This window comes from Somniosus microcephalus, chromosome 19 (genome assembly GCF_052327205.1).
Source record: "Somniosus microcephalus isolate GS21.2 chromosome 19, FLI_Smic_1.0, whole genome shotgun sequence".
NCBI classification, from domain to species: domain Eukaryota; kingdom Metazoa; phylum Chordata; class Chondrichthyes; order Squaliformes; family Somniosidae; genus Somniosus; species Somniosus microcephalus.
Genome location: NC_141005.1, coordinates 75,220,479 through 75,241,244, shown reverse-complemented (window position 1 = coordinate 75,241,244; position 20,766 = coordinate 75,220,479). Strand labels below are relative to the sequence as shown.

Sequence of the window (20,766 nt, the reverse complement as noted above, 5' to 3'; positions counted from 1 at the left end):
AAACCTTAGCAGCATTTATAAGCAAAACCCCCGCACATCACACACACACGGACCCCAGACACAGTTCCCTCAATCAGAATTAAATAATTTTTATCACTTCCAGAAGGGAAAAAAGAATAAAGCTCCAGAGAATTACAGTACTAACCCACTAATTAGAGTATACAATCTTTTATTTCACCAGCCAAGGACAGTGATAATTGCAATTGCAGAATATTATTAACAGAGGATCTTCACAAGGCTAACTAGACTTCCACATTCTAGAGTCTGTATGACTGTGGACTGGATCAAATTACACATTCCAGACAAATTGTTGGGTGTGTCTTGTTCTCCAAGGGGACCAATCAGAAATCTGGCCTTATCCTCCAAGGGGACCAATCAGAAATCTGGTGTTGCAAATAAACGGGACCAGAGAAATATTGTATCTTCTGGCTGGTTGTTGTGTGTCTGTTCATGAGAGTATAAATATAACACATCATGTTTTCAGCCTGCCCTTTGTGGCTGTCAGATTGTGTGGAGTTTGTTCTCACGCAGATGCTTTGCGGGCAGTTGTTGGATATTGAATCAGTTTCTAACCCCCTGTGCAAGTAAATGCAAGTTCTCTCTTTATGAAAAATGCTGGTTATTTATGACATAGAAACAGGAGAAGGCCGTTCAGCCCCTCGAGCCTGTTCTGCCATTCAACCAGATCATGGCTGATCTGCACCTCAACACATTTACCCGCCTTTGCTTCATATCCCCTTGATTCCCTTGCCTAACAAAAATCTATCAATCTCAGTCTTGAAAGCTTCAATTGTCCTCCAGCATCCACAGCCTTTGGGGAGGGAAGAGAGTTCCAGATTCCCACTGCCCTTTGTGTGACGAAGTGCTCCCTGATTTCACTCTAGAATCGCCTGGCACTCATTTTATGTCCCCTCGATCTAGATTCCCCCACCAGCGGAAATAATTTCTCTGAATCTACCCTATTAATATTTGAAACACCTCAATCTTCTATACTCAAGGGAATGCAAACCAAGATTACACGGCCGTCCTAATTTAACCCTCTAAGCCTTGGAATCAGGCTGGTAAAACCTGTTCGAATCAGTGGTGTGATGTCTTTATTTTAACTAAAGAGAGACAATATTTTCAATCGGAAGTCAGCAAAGACTTCCAGCGGCACTGGTGTGTGCTAGCAGTCTGTTGCTGGAGTCTACCCTGTAAGCTCGGCTGTAGTGTCACTCTCGCCTCTAGGTTGTGGGTTCAGCTCAACTCCAGGTCTTGAGCACACTTGGTGACACTTCCCTACAGTACAGGAAACTTGGTTTATCCGGAGGTTAACTGTCCGGAATGCTCGAGCCACCGGCAAAATTCAGGAGTCGGTTCAGTAAGTTTTTTTTCTTTTCGTTGCTTTTTTTTCCACTAGTCAGGCTCTGCAAGGTCTAGCTAAAGCTGTTGCTTAGCTACAGAGACGCTTGCAAGCTACGGCCGACTGTTTAGAAGCAGGGTCTGTTGCTAGATACGGAGCTCAAAAGCTTCCGTATGTTTTAACATTAGCGCTGGTTTGTCCGGCAGTTTTGATGGGACGGCAACAGCTCGGTCCCGTCGGTTCTGGATATCACAAAGTTTCCTGTACTGAGGGACGCTGTGCTGATGGGAATGTTGTCCTTCAGATGAGACGATGAACTGAAGTCCCATCTCGCTGTTCAGGTGGATTCAAAAGATCCTGTTTGGGGAAGAGCTGGGACTTCTCTCGGCCAACGTTCATATCTCGACCAGAACAGATTTGCCTGTGATTCATCTCATGGCTGTTTGTGGGATGATGATGGTAGAAAATGGCAACTGTGTTTCCCAACCTAACAGTCAGTGCAATCCAAAAATGACATTTGATGCATCAAACACTTTGAGTTGTTTTAGTATGAAGAGGTGCTATGTCAACGCTGGTGTTACTATTATTCTAATGATACTTCCTTGCTAAAAATGTCCCACAGAGACCGTAGATGAAACTACTGACAATGAGGCAAGACCGTTGGACACATCCGGGGAACAAAGTAAGTCACAAGAAGAGAAGGGGAATGGAGACTTGGAGCAGAAAGGAGTGAAGGAAGAAAATGATCAGGGTCAGAACCAAAAGCAGGCTGCTCCCAAATCCAGCCTGACCATCTTAGGGGGCTTCGAGAAGAAAAAGTTTCAAAAGGTTAGTATTAGAAGATAGGAGTAGGCCATTCGGCCCCTCGAGCCTGCTCCACCATTTAATGAGATCATGGCTGATCATCCAAGTTCAGTACCCTGTCCCTGCTTTCTCCCCATATCCCTTGATCCCTTTAGCCTTAAGAAATATATCCAACTCCTTCTTGAATATATTTAATGAATTGGCCTCAACTGCCTTCTGTGGTAGAGAATTCCACAGGTTCACCATTCTCTGGGTGAAGAAATTCCTCCTCATCTCTGTCCTAAATGGCTTATCCCTTATCTTTAGACTGTGACCCCTGGTTCTGGACTCCCCTGCCATCGGGAACATCCTTCCTGCATCTAGTCTGTCTAGTCATGTTAAAATGTTATAAGTTTCAATGCGATCCCCTCTCATTCTTCCAAACTCCAGCGAATATAAGCCCAATCAACCCAATCTCTCCTCATACGTCATTCCTGCCATCCCAGGTATCAGTCTGGTGAATCTTCGCTGCACTCCCTCCATGGCAAGAACATCCTCAGATAAGGCGACCAAAACTGCGCACAATACTCAAGGTGTGGTCTCACCAAGGCCCTGTACAACTGCAGCAAGACACCCTTGCTCCTGTACTCTCATCCTCTCGCTATGAAGGCCAACATACCATTTGCCTTCTTAACCGCCTGCTGCACTTACATGCTTACCTTCAGCGACTGGTGCACAAGGACACCCAGGTCTTGTTGCACTTCCCCTTCTCCCAATCTATTGCCATTCAGGTAATAATCTGCCTTCCTGTTTTTGCCATCAAAGTGGATAACCTCGCATTTATCCACATTATACTGCATCTGCCCAATCACCCAACCTGTCCAAATCATACTGGAGTTTCTCGGCATCCTCCTCACAGCACACGCCCACCCAGCTTTGTGTCGTCTGCAAACTTGGAGATATATCTAGTCCCCTCGTCTAGATCATTAATATATATTGTGAATAGCTGGGGCCCTAGCACCGATCCCTGCGGTACCCCACTAGTCACTGCCTGCCACTCGGAAAAAGACCCGTTTATTCCAACTCTTTGCTTCCTGTCTGCCAACCAGTTCTCTGCCCAAGTCAGTACCTTGCCCCCAATCCCATGTGCTTTAACTTTACACGCTAATCTCTTATGCGGGGCCTTAGCGAAAGCCTTATGGAAGTCCAAATACACCATTCTTCCAGTTACATCCTCAAAAAATCCCAGTAGATTAGTCAAGCACGATTTACCTTTTGTAAATCCATGTTGACTTTGTCCAATCCTGTCACTGTTTTCCAAGTGCTCTGCTATTACATCTTTTATAAAATGGACTGTAGCATTTTCCCCACTACCGATGTCAGGCTTACCGGTAGTATAATTCCCCATTTTCTCTCTACCACCTTTTTTGAATAGTGGGGTAACATTAGCTACCCTCCAATCCATGGGAACTGTTCCAGAGTCTATAGAATTTTGGAAGATGACCAGCAATGCATCTACTATTTCTAGGGCCACTTCCTTAAGTACCCAGGATGTAGATTATCAGGCCCTGGGGATTTATCGGCCTTCAATCCCGTCAATTTCCCTAACACCATTTCCCTACAAAAACTGATTTCATTAAGTTCCTCCCTCTCATTAAACTCTATGTTCCCCGACATCTCTGGGAGGTTATTTGTGTCTTCCTTTGTGAAGACCGAACCAAAGTATGTATTGGTCTGCCATTTCTTTGTTCCCCATTATAAATTCCCCTGATTCTGACTGCAAGGGACCTACGCTTGACTTTACCAATCTTTTTCTCTTCACATATCTATAGAAGCTTTTACAGTCAGCTTTTATGTTCCCGCAAGCTTCCTCTCATACTCTATTTTCCCCCTCTTAATTAATCCCTTTGTCCTCCTTTGCTGAATCCTAAACTGCTCCCAATCCTCAGGTTTGCTGCTTTTTCTGGCCAATTTATATGTCCTCTCCTTGGATCTTATGCTATCCCTAATTTCCCTTGTTAGCCACGGTTGAGTCACATTTTTTGTTTTATTTTTATGCCAAACAGGGATGAACAAATTCTGTAGTTCATCCATGCGATCTTTAAATGTTTGCCATTGCCTATCCACCATCAACCCTTCAAGTAACGTTCCCCAATCCATCCTAGCCAACTCGCGCCTCATACCATCGTAGTTTCCTTTATTTAAATTCAGGACCCTAGTCTCTGAATCAAATACTTCACTCTCCATCTAATGAAGAATTCTATCATATTATGATCGCTCTGCCCCCAAAGGGCCTCGCACAACAAGATTGCTAATTAATCCTTTCTCAATACATAATAACCAGTCTAAGATGGCCTGATCTCTAGTTGGTTCCTCGACATATTGGTCCAGGAAACTATCCCGTATACACTCCAGGAATTCCTCCTCCACAGTATTGTTACTAATTTGGTTAGCCCAATCGATATGTAGATTAAAGTCACCCATGATAACTGCTGTGCCCTTATTGCACGCGTCTCTAATTTCCCCTTTAATGCCATCCCCAACCTCAGCATTACTGTTTGGGGGTCTGTATACAACTCCCACTAACGTTTTCTGCCCCTTGGTATTTCTCAGCTCTACCCATACAGATTCCACATCATCAGAGCTAATATCCTTCCTTACTATTGTGTTAATCTCCTCTTTAACCAGCAATGCCACCCCACCTCATTTTCCTTTTTGCCTGTCTTTCCTGAGTATTGAATATTATTCGTCAAAAAAAAAATGATCGTTCAAGGGATCAACCAAAGGAGATTTTGGTCGTGTCAGCCCAGAGTACAAAACTGATCAACAACAGGGCTGGGAAAGATGCTGTCGTGAGGCTGGCATTGAAGCACATTCTTTGGTTTGTATAACGGGAGCTTTACTCAGTAATTGAGTAACCCGTGCTGTACCTACCCGGGAGTGTTTGAAGGGGCAGTGTAGAGGGAGCTTTACTCTGTATCTAACCCGTGCTGAACCTACCCAGGAGTGTTTATTGGGGCAGTGTAGAGGGAGCTGTACTCTGTATCTAACCCGTACTGTACCTGCCCTGGGAGTGCTTGATGGGACAGTGTAGAGGGAGCTTTACTCTGTATCTAACCCGTGCTGTATCTGCCCTGGGAGTGTTTGATGGGACAGTGTAGAGGGAACATCATGGCCCAAATTCAGTACTGTCATTAACGACATGACAATTTCACTTCCCCAACCCATCAGGTGCCTGTGTATTTGGTGTCACTAGCGGTTGAACCCTCTTGTTTGAGACAAATGGTTAACGCTGGGTTACGGTAAATGATGCCTCGGGTGGTAGTTAGATCACTGTCCTGTCCCCTCACCCCTGATCCCCATTTAATCTTTCTACAGGTGCGGCGGGTCTTGCCTCAGTGGCTCTCCAAGCCCATGCTGGTCAACAAAGACATCAAACAGAATCTGAGAGCGATCGAGGATGTTCCAGGAATCCACCCAAAACTGCTTCAGAAACTTCGAGCCAATGGTATCCATTCCTTCTTCCCAGGTATGTGGGCATCACACTGTAGGAAGTATGTCAAGGCCTTGTAGAGGGTGCAGAGGAGATTTACTGGACTGGTACCAGGGATGAGGGACTTCAGTTATGTGGAGAGTCTGAGATTGTACTCCTTAGATCATAGAAGGTTAAGGGGAAATTTAATAGAGGTGTTTAAAATTATAAAGGATTTTGATCGAGTACTGGCAGGCGCGTCGGTAACCCAGAGGACACAGATTTAAGACAATTGACAGAAGAAACAGCGGGAAGATGATCATTTTTTAGTGCAGCGAGTTGTGGTCTGGGATGCACTGTCTGAAAGGGCGGTAGAAGCAGATTCAGGAGTGGGAGTGGGACTAACTGGAGAGCTCTTTCAAAGAGCCGGCACAGGCACGACAGGCCGAATGGCCTCCTCCTGTGCTGTGAAACTCTGAGGTATGGTGTCGCAGGTGGAGAGTTGCTGCTGCTGTGGAGCACACTGGGGCCTGGGGGTAGATTCCATCTGTATTGCCCGGGTGTAGTGCGGAAAGGGAAACCTGGCGGAGGAGGTTCGCAAGCCCCTTACAGAACAATGGTAACAATGGAAATGATCCCCTTGTGTCCTGGTTACACCACCAGCATTGTATCAGTGTGAAAGCAGTGTTACAGTTGGTGATTAACAGAAATCTTGCTAACATACTGATGGAAGTAAAATGATTCAGTGGTGTGACCCTGAACCGTACAGAACAGAAGCTCCCAGGTGTGATTCCTGGCCTGTACTAAGTTAGCCGCTCTCAGCTGGGCCAATACCAGGGGTGCTACAATTGGCTTTGGTGCCCTTGGGCTAAGAAGGAGGGAGAAAAATGAGCCAGGGTTCCCAAATCCAGTGAATCCCTGTCGGAAAGTACACGTTTGTAGACGCAAGCGGGCCTGGTGGTGATGCACTCCTAGTCGAATAGTCCGCTGATACTCACTGCCTAGGCCAGCATGTGAACAATCCATAGTTGGGTACGGTATCATAATTTATGAAGGTAGTACTGCTGCTGATGTGATTAGCATGATGTTTAAACAAAACTATTTTAATAATCATCATGGATTGAACAGAACAAAGTTTGCAAATTGTGCTTTAATTTAATTTAAAAAGCTTAATTTAAAAAGTAATGCATGATTTAGTTCTTAATTTGTTTGTCTTCCCATTGCACAATCTTCGCCACCCATATCCTGATGTGTGGCTATGGCCAGGGATACTTCCTCCTCCTAGCCAGAACAAGTTCTTGGCCTCTCGCTCGGCACCTTCCCCAGCATGGGGGAAGCGCCCTCTGTTTGCAAATGGGCTCCAGCCTTGTAGCTCATTCCCCGGTACCGAACCTTCGACCTTTCCCCCAGTGTGAATGTGGAGGCAAGCTGATGACAGCACGCGTGATATCCTGCTTTGCAATGTTCATCTGTGCTTGCTGACCTACATTGGGTCCCGGTCCGGCAACGCCTCGACTTAGAAACATAGAAGATAGGAGCAGGAGTAGGCCATTCGGCCCCTCGAGCCTGCTCCGCCATTCAATGAGATCATGGCTGATCATTCAAATTCAGTACCCTGTCCCTGCCTTCTCCCCATATCCCTTGATCCCTTTAGCCTTAAGAAATATATCCAACTCTTTCTTGAATATATTTAATGAACAGGCCTCCACTGCCCTCTGTGGTAGAGAATTCCACAGGTTCACCACTCTCTGGGTGAAGAAATTCCTCCTCATTTCAGTCCTAAATGGCTTACCCCTTATCCTTAGACTATGACCCCTGGTTCTGGACTCCCCGACCATCGGAACATCCTTCCAGCACCTAGTCTGTCCAGACCTGACAGAATTTTATAGGTTTCGATGAGATCCCCTCGCAATCTTCTAAACTCCAGTGAGTATAAGCCCAATCGACACAATCTCTCCTCATACGTCATTCCTGCCATCCCAGGTATCAACCTGGTGAATCTTCGCTGCACTCCTTCCATGGCAAGAACGTCCTTCCTCAGATAAGGCGACCAAAACTGCACACAATACTCAAGGTGCGGTCTCACCAAGGCCCTGTACAACTGTAGCAAGACATCCTTGTTCCTGTACTCGAACCCTCTTGCTACGAAGGTCAACATACCATTTGCCTTGTTAACCGCCTGCTGCACCTGCATGCTTACCTTCAGCGACTGGTGCACAAGAACACCCAGGTCTCTTTGCACTTCCCCTTCTCCCAATCTATTGCCATTCAAATAATAATGTGCCTTCCTGTTTTTGCCACCAAAGTGGGTAACCTCACATTTATCCACATTATAGTGCATTTGCCATGTTTCTGCCCAGTCACCCAACCTGTCTAAATCGTACTGGAGTTTCATGACATCCTCCTCGCAGCATACCCTCCCACCCAGCTTTGTGTCGTCTGCAAATTTGGAGATATTACATCCAATTCCCTCGTCCAGATCATTAATATATATTGTGAACAGCTGGGGTCCTAGGACCGATCCTTGCGGTACCCCACTAGTCACTGCCTGCCACTCGGAAAACGACCCGTTTATTCCAACTCTTTGCTTTCTGTCCGCCAACCAGTTCTCTATCCAAGTCAATACCTTGCCCCCAATCCCATGTGCCTTAATTTTGCACGCTAATCTCTTATGCGGGACCTTATCGAAAGCCTTCTGAAAGTCCAAATACACCACATCCACTGGTTCTCCCTTATCTATTTTACCAGTTACATCCTCAAAAAATTCCAGTAGATTAGTCAAGCATGATTTACCTTTTGTAAATCCATGTTGACTTTGTCCGATCCTGTCACTGCTTTCCAAGTGCTCTGCTATTACATCTTTTATAATGGACTCTAGCATTTTCCCCACTACCGATGTCAGGCTTACCGGCCTATAATTCCCCGCTTTTTCTCTGCCACCTTTTTTGAATAGTGGGGTAACATTAGCTACCCTCCAATCCATGGGTACCGTTCCAGAGTCTATCGAGTTCTGGAAGATGACCAGCAATGCATCTACTATTTCTAGGGCCACTTCCTTAAGTACCCTGGTATGTAGATTATCAGGCCCAGGGGATTTATCGGCCTTCAGTCCCATCAATTTTCCTAACACCATTTCCCTACAAATACTGATTTCTTTCAGTTCCACCCTTTCATCAGACCCTATGTTCCCCGGCATCTCTGGGAGGTTATTTGTGTCCTCCTTTGTGAAGACAGAACCAAAATATGTATTTAGTTGGTCTGCCATTTCTTTGTTCCCCATTATAAATTCCCCCGATTCTGACTGCAAGGGACCTACGCTTGACTTCACCAATCTTTGTCTCTTCACATACCTATAAAAGCTTTTACAGTCATCTTTATTTTCAAATCCCTCCTTAACCTCGCCCCTCCCTATCTCTAACCTCCAGCCCTACGACCTTCCGAGATCTCTGCATTACTCCAATTCTGGCCTCTTGTGCATTCCCGATTTTCATCGCCCCATTATTGGCGGCTGTGCCTAGGCCCATAAACTGGAATTCCCTCCCTAAACCTCTCCACCTCTCGCTCCTCCTTTAAAATGCTCTTTAAAACATAGCTTTCTGACCAAACTACCTGCCCTTGAGTCTCCTTTTTTGGCTCGTGTCACATTTTGTAACACTCCTGTAAAGTGCCTTGGGATGTTTTACTATGTTAAAGGCGCTTTATAAATGCAATTTGTTGCTGAAACGTGTGATTGGGTTATATGGGATCTGTTTAGATATTTTTCAGCAGTCTAATCATTTCCCCTCCAGTTGTAGGAGCGATTGGTACGTGCGATTGAGCCAGTAGCTCTGACCGTGCGTGTGTGAACAGCCATTAGTGAGCGTGGCTATGAATGCTTGGGGCCCACTGACAGACAGGGTGTAGTTGGAGTATGTGACTGAACTGGGGGAGTATCCATGGAGGAGAAAGTGTATTATAAAATAAATAAAATGAGTTGAGGACTTTCTTAACAATATCTTGTTTTCGTGTTTTCTGTGATTGGACAGAGAAACTATTTCCTCTGGTGCGGGAGTCCACAACAAGGGGGCATAACCTTAAAATTAGAGCTCGGCCATTCAGGGGTGATGTCAGAAAGCAATTCTTCACACGAAGGGTGGTGGAAATCTGGAACTCTTTCCCCTCCTCCTCCCTCCCCCCTCCCCCCCTCCAAAAAAAAAAGTAGTTGAGGCAATTGAAAACTTCAAAATAAGTAGAATTTTTTCGATGAGGTTGTTGAGGAATATGGAGCAAAGTCAGATAAATGGTGGAACAGATTCGAGGGGCTGAATGGCCTACTCCTGTTCCTGTGGATGCCATTTGCAGGTTGAGGTCTGGGAAATCCTTGCTGACCAGTCGAGTATTGCAGTATTACGCAGAATCATTACTTCCCACTGGACTATGTATGCTGCTTGTTCCAGTATATCACCCCGAGTGTCCGGCTATTAACCTTTGTTGTATTTTATTCTGTTTTGCTCCCTGCAGTTCAGGCCGAGGTGATCCCCACCTTGCTGGAGAGCACAAAGCACGGGCTGATGCTGGGCAGAGGGGGCTACAGGCCGAGTGATATCTGTGTATCGGCACCAACTGGCAGTGGCAAGACCCTGGCTTTCATTATCCCCGTTGTTCAGGTGAGTCTGAAACATGACCTCTTTCTGTTTCTGTTTCTTCAGCTGAAGTTTACAAAAATACATCCATTTAATATTTTTAATAAACCACGGCTAATCCCCTCTCTGTTGTTTAAATGGTTAATGGGTGCGCTTGCGCCAGTTTGGTAAGGAGCCTTCATCAAAACGTTTTCACTTGAGCCCTTTAACCCATGCCCCCTATGGTCCTTCATTACTCTGGATATCCTGTAAGGTCGTACTTTGTGGCAACCTCCGATATATGAAATGGCTGCGTCAGTGCTGTAAAACCAGGCTGCGCCTGTGTATTTATAGCCTGTACTAGCGTAGCGACGGGATTTGTCCCTGGCTCATTGAGGCAGCCATGGCAACACGAGAATAGAAAGCAAGTCTCTAGCCCCACCTACCCGCTGCACAAAATCAGTAGCCTCCACCCCTACCTCGCTAGCAGATGGAGCCACACCGCTGTGTTACAGTAGCACCGTAAAAAAATTTAGGAACAGGAAAAAGTATTAAGCCCAACAAGACTCCCTTTTTTCAGAGATCTAATCTCATTCTCACCGTATCCTTCAACCTGTTCCCTCTCTAGAAACATGTCTAATTATCTCTTGACCCATTTACGCTGTCTTTTGCACTGGCCTTTCCTGGTAACTTATTCCACACCTCTATTCCCCTTTAAATGAAAAAGTTCTGCTTGACTTCTCCTACTTATAACACGCTTAACCCCCTGGTATTCAAATCCTTCACTACAGTGAATAATTTGCCTGGGTCAGTTTTGTCAATTCCTTTCGTAATCTTGAAAATATCAATTAGGTCACTTCAAAGTCTCCTCTTCCCCAAAGAAAAAAACTTCTTTAACCTTCCCTCAACTTAATTTCCTAAATCCAGTGTCACCTTTGTTGCTCTTCTGTATGCTTTCAATAATGTCCTTCATGTAATTAGGTGATCAGAACCGTAGTACATAGTATTTACAGCACAGAAACAGGCCATTCGGCCCAACAGGTCTGTGCCGGTATTTATGCTCCACACGAGCCTCCTCCCACCCTACTTCTTCAAACCTCATCAACCAGGCTGGTTCTGAACTGTACCTGAAACAACCTTTTTAGATTTGTTCTCTATCCCTCTGTTAATACAACCCATTACCTTACTTGTTCTTTTTTAAGAACTCTTGTCAAGCACTGTTTATTCATTCTACCTCATGGATCTCTTTCCCGCTCAGCGCACTGGAGCTTTGTTCCATTTAACACATATTCTGCCTTTTGATTCCCTGCTTGCATATTAATGACTTTACACTTCTCCACATTGAACTGCATCTGCCACTTATTGGCCCATGTATGTAAAAGATCTAAATCCTTCTGCATCTGGTTGGGTTATTTTTCACTATTCACTCTGTCTCCTATGTTGCACGCTTGAAAACTTTGTTTACCACACCTTCACCCTGCTCCAACGCGTGGGATTAGTAGTCTGAAAAATTACCATTGATGGCAACCCTCCTTTTTTTTATTTTTAAGCCAATTTTGTCACTGCCATAACCATTGATTGCTGATGTGAACATTGCCAGAAGTTGTTTGAGAATCAGCAGATATTTACTCTGCCCACCATGTATCTGAGAAGCTAACCATGATCTTGCTTTCTGGAATCCATGCTAATTGCTATTTAATAAGCTATGCTTTGTCAATCACTTTGATCTAATATAATTTTAAACTGATCTGTAGATCCAGATATCTCTCTTGACACTTTTAAATAATGTTATGTTGGCCACACCCAATTGACAGGAATAGCAAAGTTACAAAAAAAGTGTCAGCTATAGCTTCACTAAATTCAGTACCCAACACCTCTGAGCCAGACGGGTGCACGTTGTTTGACCCAGGTACTTGAGTATCTAATCTTTTTATAACCCATGCATAGCTGTCATTATTTTCATAAATTCTGGCTTCTCCCCTGCAGTCCCTGGAAATCTGATACCTGGCTCAGCTAACCCTCTCTTTGGAGTAAAGGTAGATGTGGACTAAACATTTAATGGTTTCTTTGCTCACACATCGCAGATTTTCAGTGTCACTAAGTGGATCAATTTTTCCTTCCGCCCGCTGTTTACTGCACATACACCTTTGAGCATGTGAGAAATGAATCTCATCCTGTTTGTGATGCCCACTCCTTGGGCCAGCCTACAAAGGATTTTCCTCAACACCACCCGCAAGGCAGCGACACGAGTAACCAGAATCCCAAGGGATTTCTCAGTGCGGAACAATTATCCTGGGGTTATTTTGTTCCATTGCTTTCAACAGGGGCAGCAACTTTACAGAGCTTCTCTTGGCAGCTAAGCCTGTGTTTTGCCTCTCTCGGGAGATTAGGTAAATTAGGCAGGCGCCACGATGGCACAACTTGTCCATGGCCTGTGGAAGGGATGGTGGACTGAACTTCCTCTCCGTGACGCATGTTGAAGGTGGGTACTGTAATAAACAGAGGGCAGCAGATTGAATGTGATCAGTTGCCGGCTGATTGCTACGTCACAGGTCATCTTGTATTGGCCGATACTGCCCCATTATATCTGTGCTTCTTGCTGACTGAAAAGTATGTGTACTCCTTTCTCGGAGGCACTGCTGAGCAGCAGCTGTCAACCGTGGTTCAATTGCTAGCGATCTCGCCTCTGAGCCAGAAGGTTGTGGGTTCAAGCCCCACTCCAGAAACTTGAGCACTAAATCTAGGCTGACTCTCCAGTGCCGTGCTGAGGGAGTGCTACACTGTCGGAGGTGCCGTATTTTGGGTGAGACGTTAAACCGAGGTCCTGTCAGCCCCCTCAGGTGAATGTAAAAGATCCCATGGCACTATTTCGAAGAAGAGCAGGGGAGTAATCCCCAGTGTCCAGGCCAATATTTATCCCTCAACCAACATCACTAAAAACAGATTATCTGGTCATTATCACATTGCTGTTTGTGGGAGCTTGCTGTGCACAAATTGGCTGTCGTGTTTCCTACATTCCAACAGTGATTACACTTCAAATACTTCATTGGCTTTGGGATGTCCTGAGGTCATGAAAAGCGACTTATAAATGCGTGTTCGTCCTGTGCTTCCCGAGTAAACCTTGGCTTAATTTACAGGCGCTGATGGACCGCGTGGTCTGCAGAGTTCGAGCCCTGGCCGTATTGCCTACCAAAGAACTGGCTCAGCAGGTAAGGGGAAGGTGCTGCTTGGGAGAAGTGAGAAAACTGTGGGTTCCGTGGTCCGTTTTGACAAGTGGGGTTTTGGGATCCCGGTGATCCATGGCATGCAGTGGGCAGGCCGTGGGTTTAAATTCCCCAGCACGGCCTCGTCACTGTGGAAAGCTCTGAGCAGAGACCCGCAGCGAAGGAGAGTTGACCAGGCCGCTCTTGCATGCCACCTAACCATGGAGCTCAGACCAGCATTGGTGGCGACCTCAAAGTAATTCATAACCCAGAACATGGAAGAGAACAGAATACTTTAAAAAGTTGGGGCCCCGCCCTCAATAAAAATAAACGCCCACTCTGTAAAAATTAATTCCTCCTGTTCCCACTGAATTTTGCCTCACTCCTTGATGGGGGAGGGTGCAAAAATTGAACGAGTTGCATTCTCCAGTACTGTTGTCAACCTTCTGTCAGTTCCACTCTGCGAACAAACCGCCAGGAGGCGTGTAAGAGCAGCCTACTTAGATGAGGGGACCGAGTGGAATCTATCTACGTTTGCTGATAATACAAAGTTAGGTGGGAAAGTAAGCTGTGAGGAGGACGCAAAGCAGATTAAGTGAGTGGGCGCGAACACGGCAGATGGAGGACAATGTGGAGAAGTGCAAAGTTATCCACTTTGGTGAAACTAGAAAAACAGACCATTTTATAAATGGTGAGAGATTGGGAAATGTTGTTGTTCAGAGGGACCTGGGTGTCCTGGCATACGAATCACTGAAAGTTAATATGCAGATGCAGGTACAGCAAGCAATTAGGAAAGCAAATGGTATGTTGGCCTTTATTACAAAGGGTTTGGAGTACAAGAGTAAAGTCTACTACAATTATATAGGGCCCTGGTGAGACCACACCTGGAGTATTGTGTACAGTTTTGGTCTCCTTACCGAAGAGACTGTAGGTAGACTATACAAGCGCCCTAGAGGTATCTTTAATTGGTGATAGTGAATTTAATTTAAATTAATTAAAGGGTAAGTCATGCCAGGAGAGCCCAGCCCCGTGATGTGCTCCTCTTGCTCTATGTGGGAATTCAGGGACACTGCCCCTGATGACAACGTGTGCAGGAAATGCATCCATCTGCAGCTACTAGCAGACCGCATTGAGGCGCTGGAGCTGCGGGTGGATGGGTTGTTGAGCATTCACGATGCTGAGAGGGTCGTGGATAGCACGTTTAGTGAGTTGGTCACACCGCAGGGAAGGGTTGCGTAGGAAGAAAGGAAATGGGTGACCACCAGGCGGAGCAATAGAAGCAGGCAGGTAGTGCAGGAGACCCCTGTGACCATTCCCCCCTCAAACAGGTATACCGATTTGGATACTGTTGAGGGGGATGACTCACCAGGGGAAGGCAGCAGCAGCAAACTTCCTGGCACTGGGGGTGCTCCTGCTGCCCAGGAAGGGAGGAAAAAGAGTGGGAGAGCAATAGTGGTAGGGGATCCTATAGTAAGGGGAACAGATAGGCGTTTCTGTGGCCGTAGACGTGAATCCAGGATGGTTTGTTGCCTCCCTGGTGCCAGGGTCAAGGATGTCACTGAGCGGCTGCAGGGCATTCTGGAGGGGGAGGGTGAACAGGCAGAGGTCGTGGTCCACATTGGTACCAACGACATAGATAAAAAGAGGGATGAGGTCCTGCAGCAAGAATTTAGGGAGCTAGGTGGAAGATTAAAGAGCAGGACCTCAAAGGTTGTAATCTCTGGATTACTCCCGGTGCCACGTGCTAGTGAGTATAGGAATAGGAAGATAGAACAGATGAATGCGTGGCTAAAGGGATGGTGCAGGGGGGAGGGCTTTAGTTTCCTGGATCACTGGGCCTGCTTCTGGGGAAGGTGGGACTTGTACAAGTCGGACGGTCTACACCTGAACCAGAGGGGGACCAATATCCTTGCGGGGAGGTTTGCTAGCACTGCTGGGGGGGGTTTAAACTAACTTGGCAGGGGGATGGGATACAGAGTGGAGCTATAGTAGGGGGTGATTTACAGCCAAATACAGAGGAAAAAACAAGTCAGCTGGGAAGGCAGAGAAAATATGTGAGGGCAAAAGGGAATATGGCAGGGCTGGAAGGCATTTATTTTAATGCAAGGAGTCTTGCAAATAAGGTGGATGAACTGAAGTTGTTGTTGAACACATGGGAGTATGATATTGTTGCTATCACGGAGACATGGTTGAGGGAGGGTCAGGACTGGCAGCTCAATATTCCGGGGTATAGAATCTTCAGGAGAGACAGAGGGGGGTGTAAAAGGGGAGGGGGTGTTGCAATATTAATTAAGGAGTCAATTACTGCTGTAAGGAGGGATGATATATTAGCGGGTTCCTCTAATGAGGCCATATGGGTAGAAATTAAAAACAAAAAGGGGGCAAGCACCTTGCTGGGAGTGTACTATAGGCCCCCAAACAGTCAGGGGGAGATAGAGGAACAGATATGTAGGCAAATCTCAGAGAAGTGCGAAAATAACAGGGTAATAATAGTGGGGGATTTCAACTTCCCCAATATTAATTGGGATAGTCAGAGTGTGAAAGGCTTAGAGGGTGCAGAATTCTTAAAGTGCATCCAGGAGAGCTTTTTGAGCCAACATGTAGGAAGTCCTACAAGAGAGGGGGCGGTACTGGACCTAATTCTAGGGAATGTAGCCGGGCAAGTGGTGGAAGTGTCAGTAGGAGAGCATTTTGGCGACAGTGACCATAATTCGGTGAGATTTAAGGTGGTCATGGAAAAAGACAATGACGGCCCGGAAATAAGGGTTCTAAATTGGGGGATGGCCGATTTTAATATGATAAGGCAGGATCTGGCCAAAGTGGACTGGGAGCAGCTACTTATAGGAAAATCCACATCAAAGCAGTGGGAGGCTTTCAGAAGGGAAATAGAGAGAGTACAACGCCAACATGTTCCTGTAAAGGTCAAGGGTGGGACCAACAAGCAAAGGGAACCTTGGATGACAAGGGGTATACGAAAATGCATTAGGAAAAAAAGGGGGGCTTTTGGCAGTTACAAAAGACTAAAGACGGAGGAAGCCCTAGAGGAGTATAAAAAGTGCAGGGGCATACTTAAAAAAGAAATTAGGAGGGCGAGGAGGGGCCATGAAATAACACTGACGAGCAAAATAAGGGAAAATCCTAAGATGTTTTATAAGTATATTAAGGGCAAGAGGATAACCAGGGAAAGGGTAGGGCCCATTAGGGACGAAAGTGGCAATCTGTGTGTAGAGCCAGATGATGTAGGCGGGGTTTTAAATGAATTTTTTGCATCTGTGTTCACTATGGAGAAAGATGATGTAGACATAGAAATCGGGCAAGGGGACTGTGACATACTTGAACATATTAGCATCGGGAGGGAGGAGGTACTAGCGGTTTTAGCAGGCCAAAAAGTGGATAAATCCCCAGGCCCGGACGAGATGTATCCCAGGCTGTTGTGTGAGGCAAGGGAGGAGATTGCAGGGGCTCTGACACAAATTTTCAGAACCTCTCTGGCCACAGGGGATGTACCAGAGGACTGGAGAACAGCTATCGTACCATTATTCAAGAAGGGTAGCAGGGATAAACCAGGGAATTACAGGCCAGTGAGCCTAACATCTGTGGTAGGGAAATTATTGGAAAAAATTCTGAGGGACAAAATTAGTCTCCACTTGGAGAGGCAAGGATTAATCGGGGCTAGTCAGCACGGCTTTGTCAAGGGTAAATCATGTCTGACAAATCTGATTGAATTTTTCGAGGGGGTGACTCGGTGTGTGGATGAGGGAAATGCTGTGGATGCGGTTTACATGGACTTCAGTAAAGCTTTTGACAAAGTCCCGCATAGGTCAAGAAGGTAAGAGCCCATGGGATCCAGGGTGCCTTGGCGCGTTGGATCCTAAACTGGCTGAGTGGCAGGAGGCAGAGGGTGATGGTCGAAGGTTGCTTTTGTGACTGGAAGCCTGTGTCTAGTGGGGTACCTCAGGGATCGATGCTGGGTCCCTTGCTGTTTGTGATCTACATAAATGATTTGGATGAGAATGTAAAAGGTATGATCAGTAAGTTCGCAGATGACACGAAAATTGGTGGGGTGGTAAATTGTGAGGAGGAAAGCCTCAGGCTACAGGAAGATATAAACGAGTTGGTCAGATGGGCGGAAAAGTGGCAAATGGAATTTAACCCTGAAAAGTGCGAGGTGATGCATTTTGGACGGACAAATAAGGCAAGGGAGTACACAATGAGTGGTAGGACCCTAGGAAGTACAGAGGGTCAGAGGGACCTTGGTGTGCATGTACATAGATCCCTGAAGGCAGCGGAACAGGTAGATAAGGTGGTTAAAAAGGCATATGGGATACTTGCCTTCATTAGCCGAGGCATAGAATATAAGAGCAGGGAGGTTATGATGGAGCTGTACAAAACGTTGGTGAGGCCACAGCTGGAGTACTGTGTGCAGTTCTGGTCGCCTCACTATAGGAAGGATGTGATTGCTTTAGAGAGGGTGCAGAGAAGATTCACCAGGATGTTACCTGGGATGGAGCGCCTCAGCTATGAAGAAAGACTAAACAGGCTGGGGTTGTTTTCATTGGAGCAAAGAAGGCTGAGGGGGGACCTGATTGAGGTGTACAAAATGATGAGGGGCATAGATAGGGTAGATAAAGAGGAACTTTTCCCCTTAGCAGGGGGGTCAATAACAGGGGGGCATAGATTCAAGGTAAGGGGCAGGAGATTTAGAGGGGATTTGAGGAGGAACTTTTTCACCCAGAGGGTGGTTGGAATCTGGAACTCTCTGCCTGAAAGGGTGGTAGAGGCAGGAACCCTCACAACATTCAAGAAGCATTTGGATGAGCACTTGAAATGCCATTGCATACAAGGCTATGGACCAAATGCTGGAAAATGGGATTAGACTGGACAGGGATTGATGGACGGCGCAGACACGATGGGCCGAAGGGCCTCTTTCTGCGCTGTAAAACTCTATGACTCTATACTTGCCTTAGAAGGAGTGCAATGAAAGTTCGCTTGATTGATTCCTGGGATGAGGGGATTGTCGTATGAGGAGAGATTGAGTAGACTAGGCTTATATTCCCTAGAGTTTAGAAGAATGAGAGGTGATCTCATTGAAATGTATAAAATTCTTGAGAGGCTTGACAGGGTAGATGCAGGGAGGATGTTTCCCCTGGTTGTGGAGTTTAGAACTAGGGGGTCACAGTCTCAGAGTAGGGGGCCAGCCATTTAGGACTGAGATGAGGAGAAATTTCTTCACTCAGAGGGTTGTGAATCTTTGGAATTCTCTACCCCAGAGGGCTGTGGAGGCTCAGTCATTGAGTATATTCAAGACAGAGATCGATAGATGGAATCAAGGGATACGGGGATAGTGCAGGAAGGTGGAGTTGAGGTAGAAGATCAGCCATGATCTCAAGGGCCAAATGGCCGACTCCTGCTCCTATTTCTTATGTTCTTATTATGTTTTACGTTGATCCGCTCTGTGAACCCAAACATCAGGAGCTTTCTGCATGAAGCGACCCCGGCACAAACGTGCACCTTTTAGCCACTCGCCGCCTTTTCCAGGTTGGAAAGCATGCCTGTGCTTTTGCCAAGCTGTTACCGGTCCAGCAGCACTCCCAAGGTGGGAAGTGTGTTTGTGCTGATGGTGTGAGCAGCTCGAGCTGTCAGCCGTTTGTTCCAGCAGTGTCGGTGGACCATTTTGTGTTTGCCACAAGCGAACATAGAAAGGAGAAGTCGCCACCAGTGGGCTCAGACTCCTCGACATGGGGCCTGCCTCATCCCGAGCTGAACCCGTCCTAACTTGCAGCTCACGTCCCGTGTGTGCTGAAACTGTAGGAACAGATCAGTATCTGAAACTGTGGCTAATAAACCATCCCTCATAGAAACATAGAAGATACGAGCAGGAGTAGGCCATTCGGCCCCTCGAGCCTGCTCCGCCATTCAATGCGATCATGGCTGATCATCCAAATTCAGTACCCCGTCCCTGCTTTCTCCCCGTATTCCTTGATCCCTTTAGTCTTGAGAAATATATCCAACTCCTCCTTGAATATATTTAATGAATTGGCCTCCACTGCCTTCTGTGGTAGAGAATTCCACAGGTTCACCACTCTCTGGGTGAAGAAATTCCTCCTCATTTCTGTCCTAAATGGCCTACCCCTTATCCTTAGACTGTGACCCCTGGTTCTGGACTCCCCGACCATCTGGAACATCCTCCCTGCATCTAGTCTGTCCAGACCTGACAGAATTTTATAAGTTTCGATGAGATCCCCTCTCATTCTTCTAAACTCCAGCGAGTACAAGCCCAATCGATCCAATCTCTCCTCATACGTCATTCCTGCCATCCCAGGTATCAGCCTGGTGAATCTTCGCTGAACTCCTTCCATGGCAAGAACATCCTTCCTCAGATAAGGCGACCAAAACTGCACACAATACTCAAGATGTGGTCTCACCAAGGCCCTGTACAACTGCAGCAAGACATCCTTGTTCCTGTACTCAAACCCTCTCGCTACGAAGGCCAACATACCATTTGCCTTCTTAACCACCTGCTGCACCTGCATGCTTACCTTCAGCGACTGGTGCACAAGGACACCCAGGTCTCGTTGCACTTCCCCTTCTCCCAATCTATTGCCATTCAGATAATCTGCCTTCCTGTTTTTGCTACCAGAGTGGATAACCTCACATTTATCCACGTTATATTGCATCTGCCATGCTTCTGCCCAATCACCCAACCTGCCTAAATCATCCTGGAGTTTCTCGGCATCCTCCTCACAGCACACACGCCCACCCAGCTTTGTGTCGTCTGCAAATTTGGAGATATTACATCTAGTTCCCTTGTCTAGATCATTAATATATATTGTGAATAGCTGGGGTCCAAGGACCGATCCCTGTGGTACCCCACTAGTCACTGCCTGCCACTCGGAAAAAGACCCGTTTATTCCAACTTCCAAGGACGTGAGCTGAACCCGTCCTAACTTGCAGCTCACGTCCCGTGTGTGCTGAAACTGTAGGAACAGACTGGTATCTAAAACTGTGGCTAATAAACCATCCCTCGATATTGACCGATTGATTTGAAAGGCTCAAATAACCCAGTACCCTTTATTTAAATGATTATTATTTTCCTCAGGTCTTTAAAATTTTCAATAGGTATGTTGAAGGCATGGGTCTGAGAGTAGTGATCATTGCTGGACAGAAACCATTTGCTGTGGAGCAGACCTCTCTTGTTGAGCAGACGTAAGTAATTCTAACTTTTTTGTGATTTTTTAAAAATTGCACAGACTGATTTATTGGTAGGATTTTAGAATTGTTGTATAACTGGAGCAGAGCAACTGATCCATGTCATTGGAACGTACAGGATCACAAAAGACCATTTCACTACATCTGGTTGGTTCC

The 20,766-nt window shown here is 46.2% G+C and overlaps 1 protein-coding gene across 1 annotated transcript in view; it reads left to right on the top strand.

The window, feature by feature from the left end:
• Positions 1–20,766, top strand: part of ddx51 (DEAD (Asp-Glu-Ala-Asp) box polypeptide 51) — an 88,070-nt gene that overhangs the window by 6,548 nt on the left and 60,756 nt on the right. Inside the window, exons 3-7 of the mRNA XM_085962056.1 lie at positions 1,965–2,170; positions 5,504–5,654; positions 10,098–10,243; positions 13,336–13,407; positions 20,501–20,607. Coding sequence (XP_085818182.1) covers positions 1,965–2,170; positions 5,504–5,654; positions 10,098–10,243; positions 13,336–13,407; positions 20,501–20,607 — 682 coding nt within the window. The remainder of the gene's footprint in view (positions 1–1,964; positions 2,171–5,503; positions 5,655–10,097; positions 10,244–13,335; positions 13,408–20,500; positions 20,608–20,766) is intronic.